The sequence below is a fragment of the Microcaecilia unicolor genome, chromosome 13 (assembly GCF_901765095.1).
Source record: "Microcaecilia unicolor chromosome 13, aMicUni1.1, whole genome shotgun sequence".
Lineage (NCBI taxonomy): Eukaryota > Metazoa > Chordata > Amphibia > Gymnophiona > Siphonopidae > Microcaecilia > Microcaecilia unicolor.
Window position 1 is genome coordinate 15,550,030 of NC_044043.1, and position 23,280 is coordinate 15,573,309.

Sequence of the window (23,280 nt, forward strand, 5' to 3'; positions counted from 1 at the left end):
GCCTCATTCTCTGGAATAGCATTCGCGCAAAAATTTTCCGATCTGTATTAAGCAGTGCTATAGGCCGCCAGTTGGCCAGCATCGCCGGGTCCTTCCCCTTACTTAGTAGGATAAGAGCCGCCTCCGTCAGGGACCTAGGCAAGGAACCCTCCAACTGGGCTGCCCCCCATACCCTCACCAGGATCGGCACCAGCTGCTCCTTAAAGGCCTGGTAGAACTCAGTTGTTAGCCCATCCGGCCCCGGCGAAGTCTTCCTGTGGAGCGCCCCGATGGCTTCCTCCACCTCCTGTTCTGTCCACGGGTTCAAGAGGGCCTGAAGCTGGGGTCCCCCGTGACCTATCCCCGGGGTTTCTTCCACATAACACTCCATCTGCTCTATATCAATCTGCTGGGCTGAAAGGAACGCCGCAAAGTGGTCCCTCACTGCCCCCAGAATCCCCTCCCTGGTGTCCTGCAGGACCCCCTGTGCGTCCCGTACCCCCTCCATCACCCTGCGCGCCCTCCGCTCCCGGCAGCATGCGAAGGGGTCCGGGCTACACATTTTCCCGAAGTCCCGCTCATACACCAAGGAGGTGTAGCGGTTGTACTGTACCTGTTCCAGGAGTGCTTGGAGATCATGTATTTCTTCCTCCCTCCCCCCTTGTGAAATCAGTGTGTCCCTCTTTTTCTTTATCGCCATGCCCAACTTTGTCCTTTCCCTCCCCTCCCTTCTCGCCTGTCTGAGAAAGAATCCCCGCGTTCGTCTTTTCACTGTATCCCACCACTCCCCCAATGACTGAAATGCCCCCTGCACTGACACCTGATCTTCCAAAAACCGGCGGTACTCCTCCCGCACCTGCTCGCTACCTAACCACTTTAAATTTAGTCGCCATAGCCCCCTCCCTGGCCTCTGCGCTGCCGCCCCCCCCACCTGAAGGAGGACCATGTGGTGGTCTGAAAAGTCCACGTCCACGGTTCGTGGACCCCCCAGACAAACCCCCTTCTTTACCAGGAATCTATCGATTCTACTTTTACACTGCCCTCGAAAGAACGTGAACCCCTCCTGTTCCTCACAGAAGGCCACATGCGCGTCTACCAGCTCCGCCTCCCGCATGATCCCTGCCAGCCTCACCCCGTCATAGCCCACCTGTACCGATCGTCCCCCACTATCCTTTTTCCGCAATATGGTGTTAAAATCTCCCCCCCAGACTACTTGGCGCGAAGTGTATAGGTAGGGCTTGATCTTCCCAAAGAGGAGCACCCTTTCCTTCTTGCTTTGGGGCCCATACACATTCACCACCCTCAGTGCTCTATCCTCCCAAATCGCATCCACAACAAGACATCTCCCCACCCCCAGCTCCACCACTCGCTGAATATTCACCCGGTGGGACTTAAATAAGATCCCCACCCCACCATACCTCTCCCCCGCCAACCCCCACACCGAGGGACCCCACTTCCAGGCCCGCCTTGCCCGCCTGATCACCTCAATGGACCGCAGCCGAGTCTCCTGGAGCAGGAAGCAATCTGCTTGGACCCTCGCGAACCAGTCATACGCTAAACCCTGCTTCTTCGGAGAGGCGATGCTGGCCACATTCAGCGTGGCAAATGTCAACACTAAGCCTGCCATCCTCATTGCGAGTCACGGGTCTGCTCACTCCCAACTTCTTTCCTTATCTCCTGGGATACCCCCTTCTTACCCTGAAGCAGGTCCTCTGCTATGCGGTCTACATCATCCCCTGCCACATCCCCCTCCCCCCCCTGCAGCCGTCCTGTCTGCACCTTACCCCCACCTCCCCCTTTCTTCCTTCCTTTCTTCTTTGCTCTATCCGGACCCACCCCCTGATCCCTCCCTCTCCCCTCTTCACCCCCACCCCCTACCTCCTCCACCGAGTCCTCCACCTCCCCCAAGTCCTCCAAGTCCTCCAGATCCTCCTCTAGCTCCACTCTGTCCCCCCAAGCCTGCACTTGGGCCTTCACCACCTGCCCAGCCCCCTCAGCTTTCCTCTTACTCCCCTTTCCCCTCCCTCCCTCCCTTCCCTCTTCCTCCTCCCTCACCCCTCCCCCTTCCCCCAGAGCCTTCCCGCCCTTCTTCCTACCACCAGTACCCTCCTCCAGTGCTTCCTCATATTTCCGTTTGCCCTCTCCAATCCCCCCTGCCGCCCCCTCTTCCTCCATTAACTCCACCTCTTCTCCTTCCCCCTGTTCTTCCTCCTCCCTCCCAACCTCCCTATCCTCCTCCTCCTCCTCCAACACCTGAAATCTGTTCCCCCCCCTCTTCCCCTGCAGCGACCCCTCCCTGCCCACCCCTAGTTTCCCCCCCCTCCGAAACTTCCCTTTCCTCTGTGGCACTTGTACCCACTCCCCCTCTCCCCCCTGCTCCACTCCTGACCCAGCCCCCTGCCGCCCCCCCTCCTGCATCCCCTCCTTCTCCCCCCCTTGCCCCTCCCTGCCTATCACCCCCTTCCCTATCCCCTCCTCCATTACCCCCCCTCCCCGTCCCTTCCCCCACATATCCCACTCGTTATGGGCCGCCCTAGGGCAGTTCCGATATGCATGGCCTAACCCGCCGCAGAGGTTGCACCTGATCGCGGTGCAGTCCTCTGTGGCATGCTGATCCCCGCATCTTCCACACTTTACCACTGGGCATGACATGCTGAAGTGCCTAAACGAACCACATCTGAAGCACTGCCGCGGCTGCCCCTTGTAAAAGCACAGTATCCTGTCACGACCGATAAAGGCAGCCGAAGGAATGTGCTGGACCACATGGCTCTCCTGTCTCAATTTGACCAGGGCTCCCCAACCTCCTGCCCAAACCCTGCTTGGATCCGGTAACTTTGTAAGTGGGGATCTCAGCTCCGCGTACCTCTGTAGCCAGTAGGCTAAATCTGCCCCAGAGATAGACTCATTTCTCACGAGCAGGGTGATCTGCACCAGGTCCGGCTTGCTGACTGGAATGGCCCTGAGGTCCCGCCACTCCCCCTTTCCCCTCACCCCCTCGTACCTTTCCCAGAATATTTCCATCCCCCTCTGGGTCATGAAGCTCAAGTCATATTCTGGGATGTTGATGGGGTGTATACACGCGTAAAAGTCCTCGGGTATAAACCCCATCCCCATCACCAGCCTCAAGACCCGATCCCTGGAGGGCATTGCCCCCTCCCCTATCCATTTGAGCTGTACCACATTTCGCCGCTTAGGCAGCTGTCCACCCCCTGTCCCCGCTCCCCCCCAACCCCTCCCTGGGCCCTCAAAACCACCCGATCTCCCCCCCTCCCTCCTTCCCCCTCCCTGGACTACTGCTGCAAAGGACTTGGACCCCAGCCCCCACCGCCCCCCCTCCACACTTGTTCCAGCCCTTCCCTCTGCCTCCCCCCCCTTCTGTCCCTCTGCCCCTCCCCTCATCCCTCTCCCTTCCTCAATATCCACCGCCCCCTCCCCCTCCCGTTGTCCCCCGTCCCCTTCCCTCTCAGACAAACATCCAGCAACGTCCATAGTCAGTTCTGCGGCTTGGGCTGCCTCCAACTGATTGTCCTGCCCATCTCCACTTCCTGGAACGTCCCTGCTCGTCCCTGCCACTGCAGGCTCCAGCCTCTGGGCTAATCGCCTCCTCTCCTCTGTCTCCTGGCGATACTCTGGCACCTGCCCAGTCAGGTCTGCAGCTGGCGATACCAGACTCCCTGCTCGCTCTGCCCCCGAACTCCCTCCAACCTCCGGCACCAGGGGCGAAGCCTCCGGAACTCCGCCGCTCCCCTTGGCTCCTCGCTCCCAGCCGTCCTGCTGGCAGGTCTGCTCCACCACCCGCTGCACATCTGTTAGACTTGCCATGTCCACTTCTGTAGTCAACGAAAGTCTCTCAACAATTGGGTTACTTCCCCCTTGCTTCTGGTGCAGTCCCTCCTGCGTTCTCCCAATGGCTGGCGCTTCCCGGGGGCATGGCTTGTCTGTTCCTGATTCCGCCACAGGCTGGCTGTTAGCACCCCCCGATTTCACCTCTTGTAATGGACAGCTGGTCAAATGAGCTCCCAGCTGCTGCCCGCTCCTATTCCTCTCTCTCCGACCCCTCTCCTGTAAACCGCCAGCTACTCCATGCTCAGGGAAGACCTCCCCTGCTCCCGGACTTCGTGGGCGGGGCTTCTCCAGATGCCATGCTGCTTCGGTTTCCACTTCAGTCATTGCAGACCCGGCCAAAAATACCGGAGTCTGCCTCTGCTGACCCTTTTCCAACAGGGCCTCCTTCACGGCAACTGTCTCTGCTGTTTGCACAACTGCAGGTAAGCCCTCTGAGACTTCGACCACCACCTCTGTAGAAAACAGGCTGCTACCTGCGTCTCCCTCTGCTGCCTCCATTATCTGGAGTTTTGAAAAGTTACTGAGTTCTGTCCTCCCCTCCACAGGTAGGATCTCTACTCCAGCCCCCACCTCAGAGCCATGTCCTGCCGCTGCCTCCTTATCCTCTGGCTGCTGGGTAAGTGCTCTGGACTGTGTTGCCAACTGTCTCATGTATTTTAAAGTGGGGTCACCTCTGAACCCAGACAACTCTTTTGAGTCTAATGCTGCTGAAGACACTGAAGCTTGCTGCAACTGTAGTGTTCCTGAACCCCCAGACTGTGGTATTGAAGCCATCCTTTCTCGGTTAACATAGAGCTCCCTCAAAGGATTCACAGAGCCCTTTTTTAAACAGTTCAACAAGTGTTCTTTTTTCCCCAACAACTTTGATATCCGGGCTTCCTCTTTAACATACATTTGTCTGTGCTCCGCTGGGGCAAATTTACACATAGTTCTTGCCATTTTCAGACGTTTTCCTAGCTCCACTACTTCTTTTTCCACCAGCTTAATTCGTCTTACAATATTTACCACACTACTTGCTGGATCATCAGGGTCATAGCTCACTTCAAGGAACTCCTCATCTGACGATCCACTCTCCTCACTCTCACTCTCAGCTGCCTCCAGCAAAGGCTTCTGGCAAACTTCCATCGCCTCTTCCTTCTCCCTTCCTTGGAAGCGCCCTTCTGGGGCCTGTACTATCTTCCTCCCCCCTCCACTGTCTTCTCGCTTACCTTCCGCAAGCTGGGCCATGGAGGGGGAAATGCTCTGATGGCCTCCACTGGGCTGCTTCTCCCTTCGGTCCACTGGACTCCTTTCCCTTCTCCCGGTAGTCAAACCAGGGAGAGAGCCACTCCTTTCGGCCTTCTGGTCCCGGGCCCCAGGAGGCCCCATAGCCTGGGACTTTCCTGAGGCCTTCTCCCCAGGGACCCTCCTCATCTTTGGGGAGGGAGCTAGGTCTCACTCCCTTTCCACTGGAAGTCAGCAGAGCTCTCTAAAACACCTCCTTCCTCCTCAGCAGACTGGATGGACCGTGCAGGTCTTTTTCTGCTGTTATCTACTATGTTACTATGTTACCATGCTATCTGAGCAGTACAACAGTCGGCAGAGTGCTTCAGCTGCCGATGCCAGCCCATGCCCAGTTCAGGCACTTGAAAACAGAAAATAATAAGATACCTTTTTATTGTACTAGCCTAATACCTTTTTCAATTAGCTTTCAGAGGCCAAAACCTCCTGCTTCAGGTCAGGACAGGACAGTATACTGCTATGGTATCCTCTTCTGACCTAAGGAAAGAAATGTTGGTCTCTGAAGGCTGTTTCCTTGGAGGGGGACCACAGTAGAGAGAAGGGCCCATGACCAGTGGCAGGGCCTGCAAATAGGTGGGATAATGTGGGATACAAATGCTATAAATAAATAAAATAATCAAAAATGTATTAAAGTCAGTCCAATATAAAGGTATCATCTTATTTTCTATTTTGTGGGGGTTTTTTTTGCATTTATTAACCTTTATTAACACATCTACCACATTGCTTTATCCTAAATTAAAAATAAAATTAATTTTCTGTACCTTTGTTGTCTGGCCATTTACTTTTTCTAATTGTGTTGGTCCCAGTCTCTTGATTCTGCTTTCCTTAGTTTTCTCTTAACTCTCGTGCCAGGATTTCCTGTCCATTTGTCATTTTCTCTCCTTTTTCTTTGTTTTCTTCAATTTATTTTTCTGCCTTTCTGTCCTGATTTAATTCATTCTTACTATCCAGTCTTTAATTTCCCTCATTTTTACTTCATCTACCTATGGCTTTTCATCATTTCCTCACCCTTGTTCTTCCCGTGCCCCTTCCTCTTATTCTCCATTCTTTCACTATCTTCTCCCCCTTTCCATCCAGCGTCTTCCCTCTTTCTCTTCCCATCCTTCCACTCATCTACCCTCTCTCCTGATCCTTCCATCCAGTGTCTCCCTCTCTCCCCCTTCCTTCTATCCAGTGTCTATCTCTCTACCCTTTTCTGTTCAGCATGCCCCTTCTCTTTCTCCACATCCTTCCAGTGTCTCCCCCTTTCTCTCTGCATCCTTTCATCCATCTCCCCTTTTTCTCTTCCTATCCTTCTATCCAGCGTCTTCCCTCTAGTTCTCCCTTTCCTTCCATCCAGCATCTTTCTCTCCTTCTTCTTTCAATCCGTCTACCCCCTCTCCCAATCCTTCCATCCAGTGTCTCTCTCTCTACCCTTTTCCATTCATCATGTCCCCTCTCTCTCTTTCCCCATCCCTCCAGTGTCTCTCCAGTTTCTCTCCCTACCTGTCACGGTTGTGCCCATGTTTCGTGCTCTCCTTCTCGCCACCTGGTGGTCAGACCTGGTGGCTGCAATGGACTGTCTGGTTACTGTCACCCATTCCAGATTTCTGCCTAGTCCGGTCCGGATCTTCCAGACTGCCAGACTTGCTCTTTCTGTTTGAACCTACACAGCACCCGTAGTTTCCTAGTGATTGCTGCAGTGAGCCTCAGCTGCTGCTGGGCTTATTAGCTAGTTTGAAACCTTTCTGCCTTGCCTTTGCATCGCCTTAGGCCCTGGTATGTTGGTGCTTGTTGCACTTCTGTTTAAGTTCTTGCCTGAGATTCTTGTTTGTTTCTAGTTAGGCTGTGTGTAGTTTAGATTAGGTTGTTGTTTGTTTGCTAGTCCTGTCTCTGGGTTATAGTTTTGTGTTTAGTCTTTGTCTGTTTGTGTCTTTGTGGCTGCTCTTCAGCTTTCAGTTCTGTGTCTTGTTATCAGTGTTTTGCTCCCTGTTTTTGTGGCTGCTTGCAGCTTTCAGTCCTGCCCTTTAGCTTTCCCTCCCTTGCCCTGCTGCCACTGTATGTTCCTTTCCCCTCTGACCCTCAGTCCTGTCTCAGCCTAGTGGGTATCCAGTCCTGCCTTGCCCAGTAAGTCCTGCCGGCCACCTGCAGTCAGGGGCTCAACTCCTGGTGAAAGGCGGCCAAGTGCAGGTGAAGTTTAAGTGTGCCTGCTCTGCTTATTCCTGCTTGTTTGCCTCTGCTGCAACTCCAGTCCGGGGTTCCAGTCCTGTTCTGCCTAGTCTCCGGTGTGGGGTGGTTTTGCCTGCCACTGCTGCTCCTCGACAGTGGCCCAAGGGCTTACAAACCTAGTTCCAGCTTTGTAAACGTGACACTACCCTTACATCCAGCGTCTTCCCTCTTTCTGCTCCCATCCTTTCAGCGTCTTTCCCCTTTCTCTCCCTCCTTTCAGCCAGCATCTCCCGTCTTTCTCTTGCCATCTGTCCAGCCAGGTTCCCCCCTTTCTCCCTATCCTTCTCTCCAGAAGCTTCTCTCTCTCCAGCCCTTTTCCATGTCCCCTCCCCTCTTTCTCTCCCCATCTTTCCAGTCATCTCTCTCTCTCTGTACCTCTCTTCCATCCAGTGTCTTCACGCTATCATTTCCTCCCCACTCTCTCCATTCAGCACTTCCTGCCTCCCGCTCCCCCTTCTACCTGGTATCCGTTTCCTGGCCACTGTTGCTTCTCCTGTTGGGCAGCAGTGGCCACAACAAAACAAACAAACAAAAACACTAAACTAACAAAAAAAGCAAGTGCAGGGCCACAGCAGCCTTCAGGCATGTGCTGTTGGCTCTGCCATTCCTCTGCCCCCTGCTGACATCAACTTCCTGCTCCAGGGGCAGAGAGAGAGGAGAGAGACCAGTAGGGCTGACAGAGCATGCCTGAAGGCTGTTGCAGCCCTGCACTTGATTTTTTTGTTTGTTAGTTTTTGGGGGGTTTTGTCATGGCTGCTGCTGCCCAACAGGAGAAGCATCAGTGGTCAGGAACAGATACCAGGTGGAAGGGGGAGCGGGAGGCAGGAGTTGTTTTGCTGCTGCTCATTGGGAGAAGCAGCAGTGGTGGTGGCTGTGTAGGGAAAGAGCATCACCTGACCCAGTGTCTCAGCAGGAGACTTTCCCGCTTTGGCAGGAGTGCGGGAGATGACCCGCCAAAGTGGGAGTCTCCCGCTGAATGCGGAGACGTGGCAGGTCTGCCCTTAACATAAACCTCCAAGCTGCTACATTTTTCTAATCCTATACAGAAAGGTCTTTGACTAACACAGTCTTTGATCATAAGGAGCCAGGAGTGTGATTCAGTCTCAGAGCATATAAAGCTGCTGGACTGTTTCAAGGGGAACAAGTACGGGGCACCCTTTCTTCTACCACTGAGTGGAGCAGAGAGATGACAAGTAAAAGAAATGCTATGCTATCCAGCTGCAGCCATATTACAACCAAGTGAAAGCTCTCCATCTGGGGAAGAGTAACAGCTTTGTGTAGGAAGTGCTGCTAAATAAGGAGAGTGATGAAAGAGCATGCTGGAGAGTGTAGCAATTAATACATTTTGTTGAACTCATTTGACTTTGTACCCCTGTTGACTATCCAAGTTGCAATAAACCATTCACAGTTGGACAAAACCTTACTGTGTGGACTCCTTTATTGATAGAGTGTGGTGTATCTGTGCCAGCTGATCTTCTAGCTTAGATAGCTATGGCTCTGCCCTTAAGCAGCTCAATCCTAAGGACGCAAGAACTTAAAGCATGCACAACGTCGCCTGTCTCTGTGGCCTCCTCTTACTAGTGTGTTTCTGCTTTAAAAGAGGAAGTGCATCATAGGAGGGACAGTGGGGACCAGTAGCAGTGCAATGCTCCAAGACCCTGTGTTCTGCAGTGCCCAGAACACAGATGCAGGAGAGCTCTGCTCTGGCTTGTCCACTGCTGGCTGGTTCTGCCTCAGCCTTTGGGCATTAGTACTGAGATGCCTTAGGGAGAGGAGCCTTCAGCATTGACATGACTCCAGGAATGAAGAAAAAGAGAGATGGGGAAGGAGTGAAAGGAGAAAGATGGGAGATGCAGTGGATGACAGCAATGGGAAATGTTATATTATAGTCTTTTTACCACCGCCTCACATTATTATGTACCAGCCACTCACAATTTGGAGTGATAAAAGACAAAGGCCACGTATGAGAAAAGCAATTTTTATTACTTACCAAAGTACAGATACAATTGATAGTTTCTCATGGGAGGACAGCACTGCTACACATAGGTGTTATCTGTAACCGTCTCTCCAAAGTATTGTTCTGATTCAACTGCTTATATACCTTTATTTTAAACAACGCTTCACATAGGTTTAGCAAGTCATCTTCCTCAGAGATCATTCTGTTTTCTTTCAACACCATCTGTTTCCCCTCTGTTGCTAAGTAAACATGACAAACAGAAGCACCTATAATTTATTTAGACCAAGCCATTCAGTCCATAACAAAGGAAACAATTCATCTATGCTCTCAATAATATTCCCTCCAGGAAGAAAAAGAAAAATGTGTTTAAAAGAAAGACACTGCCTACAACTAAAATTAAATATATCCCTAGTTACAGTGCTTTAGAGCCATGAAATCAAACATTTAAAAAAAACAAGGATGTAGAGAAGTTTCTTGTGGCCACCAAGAATGTTCTCTAGTAATCCTGTGCCCTTTTCTTTTTATAAAGGACTATGGATTTGTAATCCAAGGACTCAGAGCAGAAAAAGGAAGCATGATTAGGAACAAAGAAAATTCAAAGAATGAGATTTGAACAGAATTCAAGTTACATAAAAATATATTTCTCTATAGCCCGATACCCTAAGCTTAACATGCATCTGAAAAGGAACTTATTGTTCCCCTCTGGAATGGATGGGACTAAAGCAAGAGTTCAAAAACAAATTAAGCCCTTACTCTCGAAAGCCTTCAAAGGGGGAGATGTAAATAATGAGCACAGGTCATGCACCATGGAACAGGGCCAAAGGGCAAAAACTGATAAGCATGTGAACCAGAAACTCATGATCTGATAAGACATTCCTGCGTGCAAACAGGCATGACAAAGGAAATGTGGTTTAGCAACAGAGGGGAAAAAGATGGTGTTGAAAGAAAACAGAATGATCTCTGAGGTAGATAACTTGCTAAACCTATGTGAAGCATTGTTTAAAATAAAGATATATAAGCAGTTGAATCAGAACAATACTTTGGAGAGACGGTTACAGATAACACCTATGTGTAGCAGTGCTGTCCTCCCATGAGAAACTATCAATTGTATCTGTACTTTGGTAAGTAATAAAAATTACTTTTCTCATACGTGGCCTTGGTCTTTTATCACTCCAAATTGTGGGTGGCTGGTACATAATAATTTGGGATGGTGGTAAAAAGACTATAATATAACAGAAGATGGCGAAAGATAGAGGACAATCAGAAGGCAGGAGGGTAGAGGTACACTGGAAGAAGAAACAGAGAAAAGGACATGAGAAGGAAGGTCTTATATGGGGAAGGGGAGGGAGGATTGCAGGGTAAAATAAGAAAGGAAGGAAAGTGAGGGGGGAGGGGAAATTATGAGAGATGAGAGACTGAGGAAGGAGGAGGTGAAATGAGATGGAAGAGGAGTAGAAAGATAAGCAGGAGAGGGTGTAAGAAGAGAGCTGATAAGAGAAAGAAGGGAGGAGGATGGTATGAGGTCAGGGATGTGAAAGAAGCAACAGAAAAGCGGTTTGCCATAGTTAAATATGCAAAGGAGTTTTGTCATCTAGTAACCAACTGTAGGCCAGTGGCTTCAATTCCATTATGTACAAAAACTACAGAGGGTCTGGTCTTTCTCCAGTTGAATGATTATTTAATAAAACAAAACATATTTACATTTTTTGCATCAGGGTTTACAGTACAGAAACAGTGTTAATTTCAATAGTGGATAAGGCCATATATATTTTAAGTAACAACAGGAAAGCCCTTTTATTACAATTTGATCTGTCATTAGCTTTCAATTTAATAGATCATGATAATTTGCTTTTTGAACTGATTAAAATCGGGATTGTTGATAATGTGTTAAATTAGTTTGGGGGGGGGGAGGGTGGAGGTTGGTTCACGCGATGTTCGTTTCCAGGCGGCAGCGGTGGCGTCTGACAGTCCGACTCCGTTTCCCTCTCTGTTCTGCCCTCTGACATCATGACGTCTTGACTCGAGGGCGGGACAGAGAGGGAAGTCTGTACTGCGCATTTGCAGGTGAGTCGGTCACTCGCCGTTTATATGTTTGATTACATTGGTTGCCAACAGAGACAAGGATTTTATTCAAATTTGCTTGTGTACTGTTTAAAATTTTAGCTGGGGATTGCCTAAATTATTTAATATCATTTGTAGAGTTTATGACTTATGATAGGAGTAGAAGATCTAATGACCCCTTACCTTTTTCACTTCCTTCTTCTAAGGGGATAAAAAGATTAAGGGGTCTTTTTTTAACTAAGCTGCGGGGAAAAGGACCCTGCAGTAGCAGCAGGAGCCATTTTCCCCCCACACCAGGGTCCTTTTTACAGCAGCAGAAAAATGGCCACACAGTAAGATAACACTTACCATGTGGCCATGTGGCAAAGAGCACTTACCGCCACCCACTGAGGTGGCAGTAAGGGCTCCCACGGTAACCCAGTGGTAACCGGGCAGTTCACAGCGATGCCCAATTATCGCCAGGTTAGTGCCGCGCTACAGAAAAAAATTTCCAGAGTGCCCGAAATGGCGCGTGCTCAGCCAGATCTACCGCCAACGGCCGCATTGGGCTTACTGCCGCTTTGTAAAACACCCCCCCTTAGTCTGTTTGAACAACTGTTGGTTTTTCAAGCTCTAAGAATCTGGAAAGATCTAGCATTAAGGCTAGATAATTTGCACAGTTATGCCCTTTTCTGGAAATATCTGAAAACTACTCTTTTTAAAAGATTTGCATGTAAATGACTTGTTTTTGCTGATGTTATGATGGTATTGTAACGCCTGAGTTTTTGTCTTGGTTTATTCTCTTTAAGTTTGTAAACCGCTTAGAACCTTGTGGTATAAGCAGTCAAGAAGTTCAATGAAAAGGAAAGGGTGAATGCGAGGAGAAGGACTGTGTTTGAGAGCAGTGGGAAAACACAGGTAGACCAAAGAGAAACAAAAGGGAAAAGAAAGAAATGGGATGGCAGAAGGGTGGAAAAATCTAGGCTGAGAGAACAGAATAGAGGAAAGTTAGAAATAAAAGGTGGAGAGAAAATGTCAAAATAAGGAATAAATAAGTAAAGGCTAAAGAAATGAAAATAAAACTAAATAAAAGAAAGAAAATAAGAAATGAATTGGATTATAATAAAGAAAGAAAGAGAAAACATAAGAACAGAAGATTAAGAAATATAAAGGTTTGATACCATGTTATTGAACATTGCTACATTACAAGACAAAGGTGCTAAAATCCTCTCCTCTCCACTCCAGAGATCCAAGTACATAAGTACATAAGTATTGCCACACTGGGACAGACCAAAGGCCAATCCAGGTCACAAATACCTGGCAAGATCCCCAAAAAGCTCAATAAATTTTATGCTGCTTATCCCAGAAATAGCAGTGGATTTTCCCCATGTCAATTTAATAATGGTCTATGGACTTTTCCTCTAGGAAACCGTCCAGACCCTTTTTAAACCCCACTAACTAACAGCCTTTTCCACATTCTCTGGCAATGAATTCCAGAGTTTAATTACACGTTGAGTGAAGAAAAATGTTCTACAATTTGTATTAAATTTACTACTTTGTAGCTTTATTGCATTCCCCCTAGTCCTAGTATTTTTGGAAAGAGTAAACAAATGATTCACATCTACCCGTTCCACTCCACTCATTATTTTATAGACCTTTATCATATCTCCACTCAGCCATCTCTTCTCCAAGCTGAAGAGCCCTAGTCACTTCAGCCTTTCCTCATAGGGAAGTCATCCCATCCCCTTTATCATTTTTGTCACCCTTCTCTGTATTTTTCTAATTCCACTATAACTTTTTTTGAGATGCGATGACCAGAATTGAACACAATATTCGAGGTGCGGTCGCACCATGGACTGATACAGAGGCATTATAACGTCATCATTTTTGTTTTCCATTCCTTTCCAAATAATACCTAACATTCGCCACCACAGCACACTGAGCAGAGGGTTTCAATGTATCATCAACGACGACACCTAGATCCCTTTCTTGGTCAGTGACTCCTAACGTGGAACCTTACATTACGTAGCTATAGTTCAGGTTCCTCTTTCCCACTTGCTCACATTAAACGTCATCTGCCCAGCTTCCCAGTCTCGTAAGGCTCTCTTGTAATTTTTCACAATCCTCTCCCTTTTTAACAACTCTGAATAACTTTCAGGCTTATTTTCAAATGAGAAGGATGCCCATCTTTCAACACAAATCGCAAGATGGCATCCTTCTCACAGGGTCACCCAAATCGACATAATCGAAAGCCGATTTTGGGCATCCCAACTGCTTTCCGTCACAGGGACGACCAAAGTTCCTGGGGGCGTGTCAGAGGTGTAGCGAAGGCGGGACTTGGGTGTGCCTAACACATGGGCGTCCTCGACCCATAATTGAAAAAAGAAAGGCGTCCCTGATGAGCACTTGGATGACTTGTCCTTTTTTTTGTTATGACCAAGCCACAAAAAGGTGCCCGAACTGACCAGATGACCACCGGAGGGAATCAGGGATGACCTCCCCTTACTCCCTCAGTGGTCACTAACCCCCTCCCACCCTAAAAAAATTCTTTAAAAATATTTTTTGCCAGTCTCAAATGTCATACTCAGGTCCATCGCAGCAGTATGCAGGTCCCTGGAGCAGTTTTAGTGGGTGCAGTGCACTTCAGACAGGCAGACCCAGGCCCATTCCCCCCCCCCCCCCCCCCACCTGTTACACTTGTGGTGATAAATGTGAGCCCTCCAAAACCCACCAGAAACGCACTGTTCTCACATCTAGCTGCCCCCCCCTTCACCCATAAGGACTATGGTTATGGTGTACAGTTGTGGGTAGTTTGTTTTGTGTGGGATTGGGGGGGCTTAGCACACAAGGTAAGGGAGCTATGTATCTAGGAGCTTTTTCTGAAGTCCACTGCAGTGCCCCCTAGGGTGCCCGGTTGGTGTCCTGGCATGTGAGGGGGACCAGTGCACTACGAATACTGGCTCGTCCCACGACCAAAGGGCTTGGATTTGGTCGTTTCTGAGATTGGCGTCCATTATCACTGAAAATCAGAAACGACCAAGTCTAAGGACGACCATCTCTAAGGTCGACCTACATTTCCAGATTTGGGCATCCCCAACCGTATTATCAAAACGAAAGATGGATGTCCATCTTGTTTCGATAATACGGGTTTCCCCGCCCCTTCACGGGACGTCCTGTGAGGATGTCCTCAGAAAAACTTGGGCATCCCCTTCGATTATGCCCCTCTTTGTGTCATCAACAAATTTAATAATTTAAATGTATTTACTTTTGCAGCGCCGGTGTGTACCTGGTGGCACTCAGCAAGGCCACATCACCACTCAGTGGGTGGCAGTAAGGGCTCCCCCCTGAAATGGCTGCATGGCAAGCACTTTACTTGCCGCACAGCCATTTCCTGCAGGAGAGACTTCCTTTTTAGCCGCTGCAGTAAAAGTGGGCCTCGGTGTGTATGAAAAAAAAAAAACACGCAGGCCCCCTTTTGCCACAGCTTGGTAAAAGGAGTTCTAAGTGTCTTAAGTAATCTCTGATGCTCATTTTTGTGTGGTTTATTAAGGTCATACTGTTACCATATCAGTAAAGTATAGATCTTAAATATTAACATTGCACCCCGGCTGTTAAGAAAGTCTTCTAATGAAGCTTTGTATCTAGTGTATGAAAATTCTAAGAAAATGTGTCAAATTTGTAAATAGATTTCATGGCATCATTTTTACCGTATTCCCCCAGTGAATTCAAGGAGAACCTGATAAACATTTTTTTAATTTATAGTTTTAAACATAAATTCACAAGTTCAGCCACTTGCAGAAGAAATATAGAGAAGATATCCTGTGGATTTATTTAAAAAGTTTATTCTTGAAAATGTAAAGATTTCTTCTGAAGCTATGAATAAGGTATATTATTTGCCTAAGGTGTCTAAGAATGCCACAGAGGTTCAGCCCTTGGAACATCAATTACTATCTGCTGTTCAAGGCGAATAATATCGCTGCTATTCTCGAAGCTTCCTTCTCAGATCGTGCTACTTTGATTATAAATTTTGTCTTTGAACAAGATTTAAACTGTATAATGAGTCTTTACTTTAGGAATTCTGGGTCTCCATTTTGTGGTCAGCGTGTTTAGCTAGATCCTGATGCGACAAAATTTACACAGGAGAGAAGAAAAGAATTTTTGGTTATGAGAGAAGAGAATAAGACCTTGGGGGCTATTTTACTCTTAATTTGTCCAGGTAAATGTGTTGTAAAATATCCGGGAACAACTTAGATCTTTTTGGACCTAAAGAGGTTGACCAGTGTTATATATTTTATTTATTCATACTTGTATCCTACAATTATCCAAAAATGAGTTTCGGTTCAGTGTAACTTACATTTAACAGTTGTTAGAGGTTACATTAATTCAAATAAATTTATAAGGTTGTACGATGCTGTGTTTTTAACTATTAAAAAATAACGATTGGCCTTATATATTTATTTATTTATTTTTATTTTAGTTACATTTGTACCCCGCACTTTCCCACTCATGGCAGGCTCAATGCGGCTTACATATACAGGTACTTATTTGTACCTGGGGCAATGGAGAGTTAAGTGACTTGCCCAGAGTCACAAGGAGCTGTGCCTGAATTGGGAATCGAAATATATATATATATATATATACAGGGGTGTGCTGGTAAATTTTTAACAACAGGCTCTTTCTCCGGACGTAGCGAGCTCTGCAGTTGGAAGGGCTAGGGGTGGCCGGGGTGGGGGGGAGCAACACTTGCCTCTCTCTCCTCCCTCCCTTTGTGCGGGCACACTAGGCATACCTTTGCTGGCAGCCAATAAATGGACTGCAACCACTCCCAACCTCTTGCTCTGAGCAGCATGCTGGAACTTCTCACACATGCTGGAGAAGTCCCAGCCTGCTGCTCAGAGCTGGAAACAAGGAGCGGGAAGCAGCAGCAGTCTATTTACTTGGCTGGCATGGCTCAGCATCCCCACCAGCAAAGTAAAAGAGAATTCAGCAGGGGGCCCAAGCCCACATGTTGGGTGCCAGTTGTTAAAGTAGCCATGGAGGGCCCTACTTTAACAACCGGCTCCCAAAATTCTTAAAAACTTAACAACCGGCTCTTGCGAGCCTGTGAGAGCCTGCTCCAGCACACCACTGTATATATATATATATATATATATATATACATACATATATAGTGGGATTTATTTATTTATTTTATTTATTTGTTACATTTGTATCCCACATTTTCCCACCTATTTGCAGGCTCAATGTGGCTTACATAGTACCGTAGAGGCGATCACCTATACTGGTTATAACAAATACAAAGTGAGGTTGTGGTAAATTAAAGTTCATGTGTGACAGACACATTGGGGAATCGTAAGAAGAAGAGTTAGGTAATGTCCAGTATGAGCTTTGGTTTTGTTGTGTTGCTGGATTAAGGCATTTAAGTTGGATCGTTAGGGTATGCCTTTTTGAACAAGTTAGTTTTTAGTAATTTCTGGAATTTCAGGTGGTTATATGCTGTTTTCACGGCTTTTGGTAATTTAAGTCCAGTTACGCCTTTCTTTTTTACCATATTGCTTGATGATCTCCTTTATCTTTCCCCCCCCCCCCCCCCCCCCCCCATCCCACTCCCCGCTATGGAAGATGTTTGGTTTACTTGTTTAATTTTTTCTTTTCCTTACTTTTCCTGCAATATATACCTTGTTTATTGTTATTACTTTGGAGTAAGCCTTCTCTGTATTTCTTGTGCGAGTGGTTGAACTTGTGAATTTAAGTTTAAATCTATTTACAAAAACAAAGAATCTGATAAACGAGAAAACAAGTTGAAAGACCTGAGATTGTTCCACCAAACCCAAGATGTGTGACCAAAGACCATGCAGGATATTCCCTTTATATCCACTGGGTGGCACTAGTGGGTTGTTGCAAGACAGGCAGCTCCTGTGACACATTCAGAGGTTCCAATTTGACTGTTCTGTGCTGTGAGGGAAGCTCAAACGCATAGCTCAGGTGGCATCTCCTCTCACTTCTACATTACGTATTTATTTGTACCCGAGGCAATGGAGGGTTCAGTGGCTTAACAGCTGAGAAGCAGCAGCAGGATTAACCACTGTTGGAAACAGGATACGGAGCTTGATGGACCTTTGGTCTATCCCTGTATAGAAATGCTTATATGCTTATGCTGAAATGGGCTTCTCTGGTTGTCAGCCTAATGCTCTAACCACTAGACTACTCCTCCACTCCACACTAGATCCTAAGCTTTCCCTCTTCCTCCCAAAAGCGTAGTATGAGAGAAGCCTTCCCTCCCTTTGTAGACATTTTATTTTCCCCAAAACAAAACAGCTTACCCGCTTCTTGTAGTAAATTCTCCATTTATGATACTCCTTCATCACCACCTCAATCTGCCTCTTCCAATAATTTCCTTCCAGCACAACAGCCTATTAAACAGAACACGGGTCATTATACGCTACAGAAGTATACACGGACACAAATGCTAATAATAAGCAAGATGGCTGCTGCTGAAAGATAAGGGGATGATGACTTGTCCGCTTACCTTTAAGCATATTTTCAGTCATGCTATTCATTTAAGCAGGATATCAAATATACAGTCCTAAACTTTTAAATGGATAAATTATCAGTTTAAGGGGTCCTTTTACTAAGGTGCGCTGAAAAATGGCCTGCGCTAGTGTAGACGTGTGTATTGGACACGCGGCAGGTTCATTTTTCAGCGCATCTGCAAAAAAGGCCTTTTTGTTTGGCTGAAAATGGACGTGTGGCAAAATAAAAATTGGCGCGCTTCCATTTTGGGCCCGAGATCTTACCGCCACCCATTGACTTAGTGGTAAGGTCTCACACGTTAACCGAGTGGTAATAGTCAGCGCCAATTACCACCCGGTTAGCGCCATGTGTCAGAAAGTTTCCAGTGCGCATACTGGACATGCGTAAAAGATGAAATTACCACCCAGGCCATGCGAAAGCCAGGAAGTAGTTCTGAATTGGTGTGCATTGAGCGTGTGAAGGCGCCTACGTGGCTTAGTAAATGGGCCCCTAAGTTAAGTGCTCCGTTTCCGACCTGGGCCAGTTCACTCCTCCTTAGACAACCTGGTGATCCCGAGCTACCTCGGGATCACCATATTGATGCCCACCTTAGTACTGGGACAGACCAAAGGTCCATCAAGCCCAGCATCCTGTTTCCAACAGTGGCCAATCCAGGTCACAAAAACCTGGCAAGATCCCAATAAAGTTCAACACATTTTATGCTGCTTATCCCAGAAATAAGCAGTGATTTTCCCCAAGTCCATTTTAATAATGGTCTATGGACTTTTCCTTTAGGAAGCTGTCCAAACCTTTTTGAAACTCAGCTAAACTAACTGCCTTTACCACATTCTCTGGCAACGAATTCCAGAGTTTAATGACACGTTGAGTGAAGAAACATATTCTCTGATTTATTTTAAATTTATTACTTTGTAGCTTCATCGCATGCCCCCTAGTCCTAGCAGATAGGAGTGATGTACGCTGAAGAGAGAAGCAAGTAGAGGTGTTTTTCACATTTTTTACTTTAAGGTGTTGTTTTAATTTAGGGTTCAGAGACCCCCAAGAAGGCTGGAGTGACCTTAAATCTGACTCCATCTCTAAATAGCACTAGGACTGGGGTAATCAAGGAGTTGAGAAGTTCTAAAAGGAATTGCCACTAAGAGAGATGTTAGGTCTAAGGAAAAGATACCAGCCTTATGACAAACTGGATTTAGATTACAAGTTATACAATGCAGCGAAAGATAGCCTGATACAGCAAAAGCATTTATACTTACAGCCTTTCATCATTAAGTGAAGCCCACAAATCATCATTTGGAATGAGGAGTTTATTTGCCAAGGTACAAGTCAAATCAGTGATTGACAACAGGCACGTACAATCAATTAATTATAGGAATATAATAATCCAGCTGCAAACAGGTGTTAATTAATTCCTAATCTTTTATAATTTCTTTTACCAATTAGAGGTTTTACAAGGGAAAGCAATTAGGTAATTTGTCAATTCTGCTGGTCACATTGGTTTCCCTTGGAGAGAGAGAGTGGCAACCCTTCTCTCTAACTTAAACCAGGAAATACCCTGATTTTTATAGGTGCCCTCAGGATATGGATAATATGACAGTAGATATACCTGATTGGATCTATGCTAATGTCATGGTTGTCACTGATTGGCTCATGCTAATGAGTAGCTTCTATCTTGCTAACATGGTTTTGTCTTTAGCTCACTTGACCACAAATCTTAAGCAAGACCCTGCATCCAGCTACACCTTTCCTCTCTCACACCATGGCTGACCACAATCCTGCTCACAGGAAAGTCTCCCTCCCCTCTTGGACAGCTAGTTCCCTATTTTCTTTGCACCTGGCATGACTCACTCATTTCTCAACTTGTTTTTCTAACTTACATTAGAGTACATAAGTACATAAGTACATAAGTAGTGCCATACTGGGAAAGACCAAAGGTCCATCTAGCCCAGCATCCTGTCACCGACAGTGGCCAATCCAGGTCAAGGGCACCTGGCACGCTCCCCAAACGTAAAAACATTCCAGACAAGTTATACCTAAAAATGCGGAATTTTTCCAAGTCCATTTAATAGCGGTCTATGGACTTGTCCTTTAGGAATCTATCTAACCCCTTTTTAAACTCCGTCAAGCTAACCGCCCGTACCACGTTCTCCGGCAACGAATTCCAGAGTCTAATTACACGTTGGGTGAAGAAAAATTTTCTCCGATTCGTTTTAAATTTACCACACTGTAGCTTCAACTCATGCCCTCTAGTCCTAGTATTTTTGGATAGCGTGAACAGTCGCTTCACATCCACTCGATCCATTCCACTCATTATTTTATACACTTCTATCATATCTCCCCTCAGCCGTCTCTTCTCCAAGCTGAAAAGCCCTAGCCTTCTCAGCCTCTCTTCATAGGAAAGTCGTCCCATCCCCACTATCATTTTCGTCGCCCTTCGCTGTACCTTTTCCAATTCTACTATATCTTTTTTGAGATACGGAGACCAGTACTGAACACAATACTCCAGGTGCGGTCGCACCATGGAGCGATACAACGGCATTATAACATCCGCACACCTGGACTCCATACCCTTCCTAATAACACCCAACATTCTATTCGCTTTCCTAGCCGCAGCAGCACACTGAGCAGAAGGTTTCAGCGTATCATCGACGACGACACCCAGATCCCTTTCTTGATCCGTAACTCCTAACGCGGAACCTTGCAAGATGTAGCTATAATTCGGGTTCCTCTTACCCACATGCATCACTTTGCACTTGTCAACATTGAACTTCATCTGCCACTTGCACGCCCATTCTCCCAGTCTCGCAAGGTCCTCCTGTAATCGTTCACATTCCTCCTGCGACTTGACGACCCTGAATAATTTTGTGTCATCGGTGAATTTAATTAGCTCACTAGTTATTCCCATCTCTAGGTCATTTATAAATACATTAAAAAGCAACGGACCCAGCACAGACCCCTGCGGGACCCCACTAACTACCCTCCTCCACTGAGAATACTGGCCACGCAATCCTACTCTCTGCTTCCTATCTTTCAACCAGTTCTTAATCCATAATAATACCCTACCTCCGATTCCATGGCTCTGCAATTTCTTCAGGAGTCTTTCGTGCGGCACTTTGTCAAACGCCTTCTGAAAATCCAGATATACAATATCAACCGGCTCCCCATTGTCCACATGTTTGCTTACCCCCTCAAAAAAATGCATTAGATTGGTGAGGCAAGACTTCCCTTCACTAAATCCGTGCTGACTTTGTCTCATCAGTCCATGTTTTTGTATATGCTCTGCAATTTTATTCTTAATAATAGCCTCCACCATCTTGCCCGGCACCGACGTCAGACTCACCGGTCTATAATTTCCCGGATCTCCTCTGGAACCCTTCTTAAAAATCGGAGTAACATTGGCTACCCTCCAGTCTTCCGGTACTACACTCGATTTTAGGGACAGATTGCATATTTCTAACAGTAGCTCCGCAAGTTCATTTTTTAGTTCTATTAATACTCTGGGATGAACACCATCAGGTCCCGGTGATTTACTACTCTTCAGCTTGCTGAACTGACCCATTACATCCTCCAAGGTTACAGAGAATTTGTTTAGTTTCTCCGACTCCCCCGCTTCAAATATTCTTTCCGGCACCGGTGTCCCCCCAAATCCTCCTCGGTGAAGACCGAAGCAAAGAATTCATTTAATTTCTCCGCTACGGCTTTGTCCTCCTTGATCGCCCCTTTAACACCATTTTCGTCCAGCGGCCCAACCGACTCTTTGGCCGGTTTCCTGCTTTTAATGTATCTAAAAAATTTTTTACTATGTATTTTTGCTTCCAACGCTAATTTCTTCTCAAAGTCCTTTTTTGCCCTCCTTATCTCCGCTTTGCATTTGGCTTGGCATTCCTTATGATCTATCCTGTTACTTTCAGTTGGTTCTCTTCTCCACTTTCTGAAGGATTGTTTTTTGGCTCTAATGATTTCCTTTATCTTACTGTTTAGAGAAAATTCCACTTTGTAACAGATACGGCTTCCATTTTGTGCTGAAATCCTCCATTTTGTTTCCATATCTATTGACCTAACTTTTCCTAATTTAGCTTATTTAGGCCTCAATCCGGGCTACAAACTAGGCCATACTTTTCCAGTGAGCTCCCAGTTATGTCAGCCATCAGATTTCTGACTCAGCCAAGGTCTGTAATGGCCTGAGCTCTATGACTGGGCCCGCCACCATTCCAGTGGGGGGGTCTCTGGCTGTACCATAATTATACAGTGTATATTTCATTATACCCATTTTAGTTCTACCTCTGACGCAGCCTGAGGGCGAAACGTGGCCACGTCGGGTATTGTTTTAATAAACTACTTTTTTTTTACCTAGTCTGCTTTCTTGTTTGATCATCTAACTTATGTGGTCCTGCTTAACTGGATTGCCACTGACTATAACCACAATCTAGTTAAGTTTAAGCCATGCCCCAGAATGCTTCTGATCCCTCTCTTGAGTTAATTTGCTTTACCTAATATTGTGCCTCTAGACAAACATCAAAACAGAATAAAATGAAGACAGAGAAACAAAATAACAAAACTGCATAAATAAAATAAAAATCATATAGCATAAAATTACAACAGTATAATAAAACAAACAAACAAAAAAAAACTTCTGTACATTGTAATTCTATTCCCAACCCAATGTTTTCAGGTTTATTAAAGCTTGATATAATCGCTCTAGAGGAGAGCTTTCAGAGCAGTTTACAATTGTGTTACGTGATTAAGAGGAATAGAACAGTAGAAAGGAACTACTTCAAAAAAGTGTCTAAGAAAAGAGCCACACTTTCGAAACCTTCCACAATTTAAAAAAAAAAATGAAGTTTTCTTCTCAGTTCTTCTGAGAGTTTAATCCCCAACTCCAACGTCTTCTAGCTGCACAACCTTTCAGTGGATAACAAGAGTTAACTCTACAAGGGGAAGCGGGTGAATCCATTGAGCTGCTGCTATTATGGTCAGACCATTTTCTAATTAAATTCTCCCTAAATGACCACCTGAAACAAATGGCACCTCCCAGAGTTTGGAAGGAGATCAGAGACAAAAATAAGCTGAGAATTTCCTAGAGGCCTTGGACTATCCACATGTAGATGAAAAGACAACAGTGTCAGAACAAGTTGACATCTGGAATACACACTTAGCCAAGACCTTAGAGAAAACAGCACCACTAAAAAAGGTCTTATGCCCCACTCACAAACGCTCACCTTGGCTTTCTCCAGAACTTCGGATCCTTCAACGCGAAGGACGAAAACTGGAAAGGAGATGGTGCAAATCTCACCTGGATGAAGACAGGCTAAACTGCGGGAAGCACATGGCAAAGTACCACCAAGCCTTAACAGCAACCAAACAACAGTATTTCTCTCAATGCATTGCACAGGTTGCCAATTCAACCAAGCAGCTGTTCAGTATAGTAAACAGCCTACTGC

General features: G+C 46.4%; 1 protein-coding gene across 1 annotated transcript in view; it reads right to left on the minus strand.

Moving 5' to 3' along the window:
* The window catches only part of MLXIPL (MLX interacting protein like), a 389,368-nt gene that overhangs the window by 231,003 nt on the left and 135,085 nt on the right, over positions 1-23,280 (minus strand). The window contains exon 4 of the mRNA XM_030185603.1: positions 17,635-17,724. Within this exon, the coding sequence (XP_030041463.1) occupies positions 17,635-17,724 (90 nt within the window). The remainder of the gene's footprint in view (positions 1-17,634; positions 17,725-23,280) is intronic.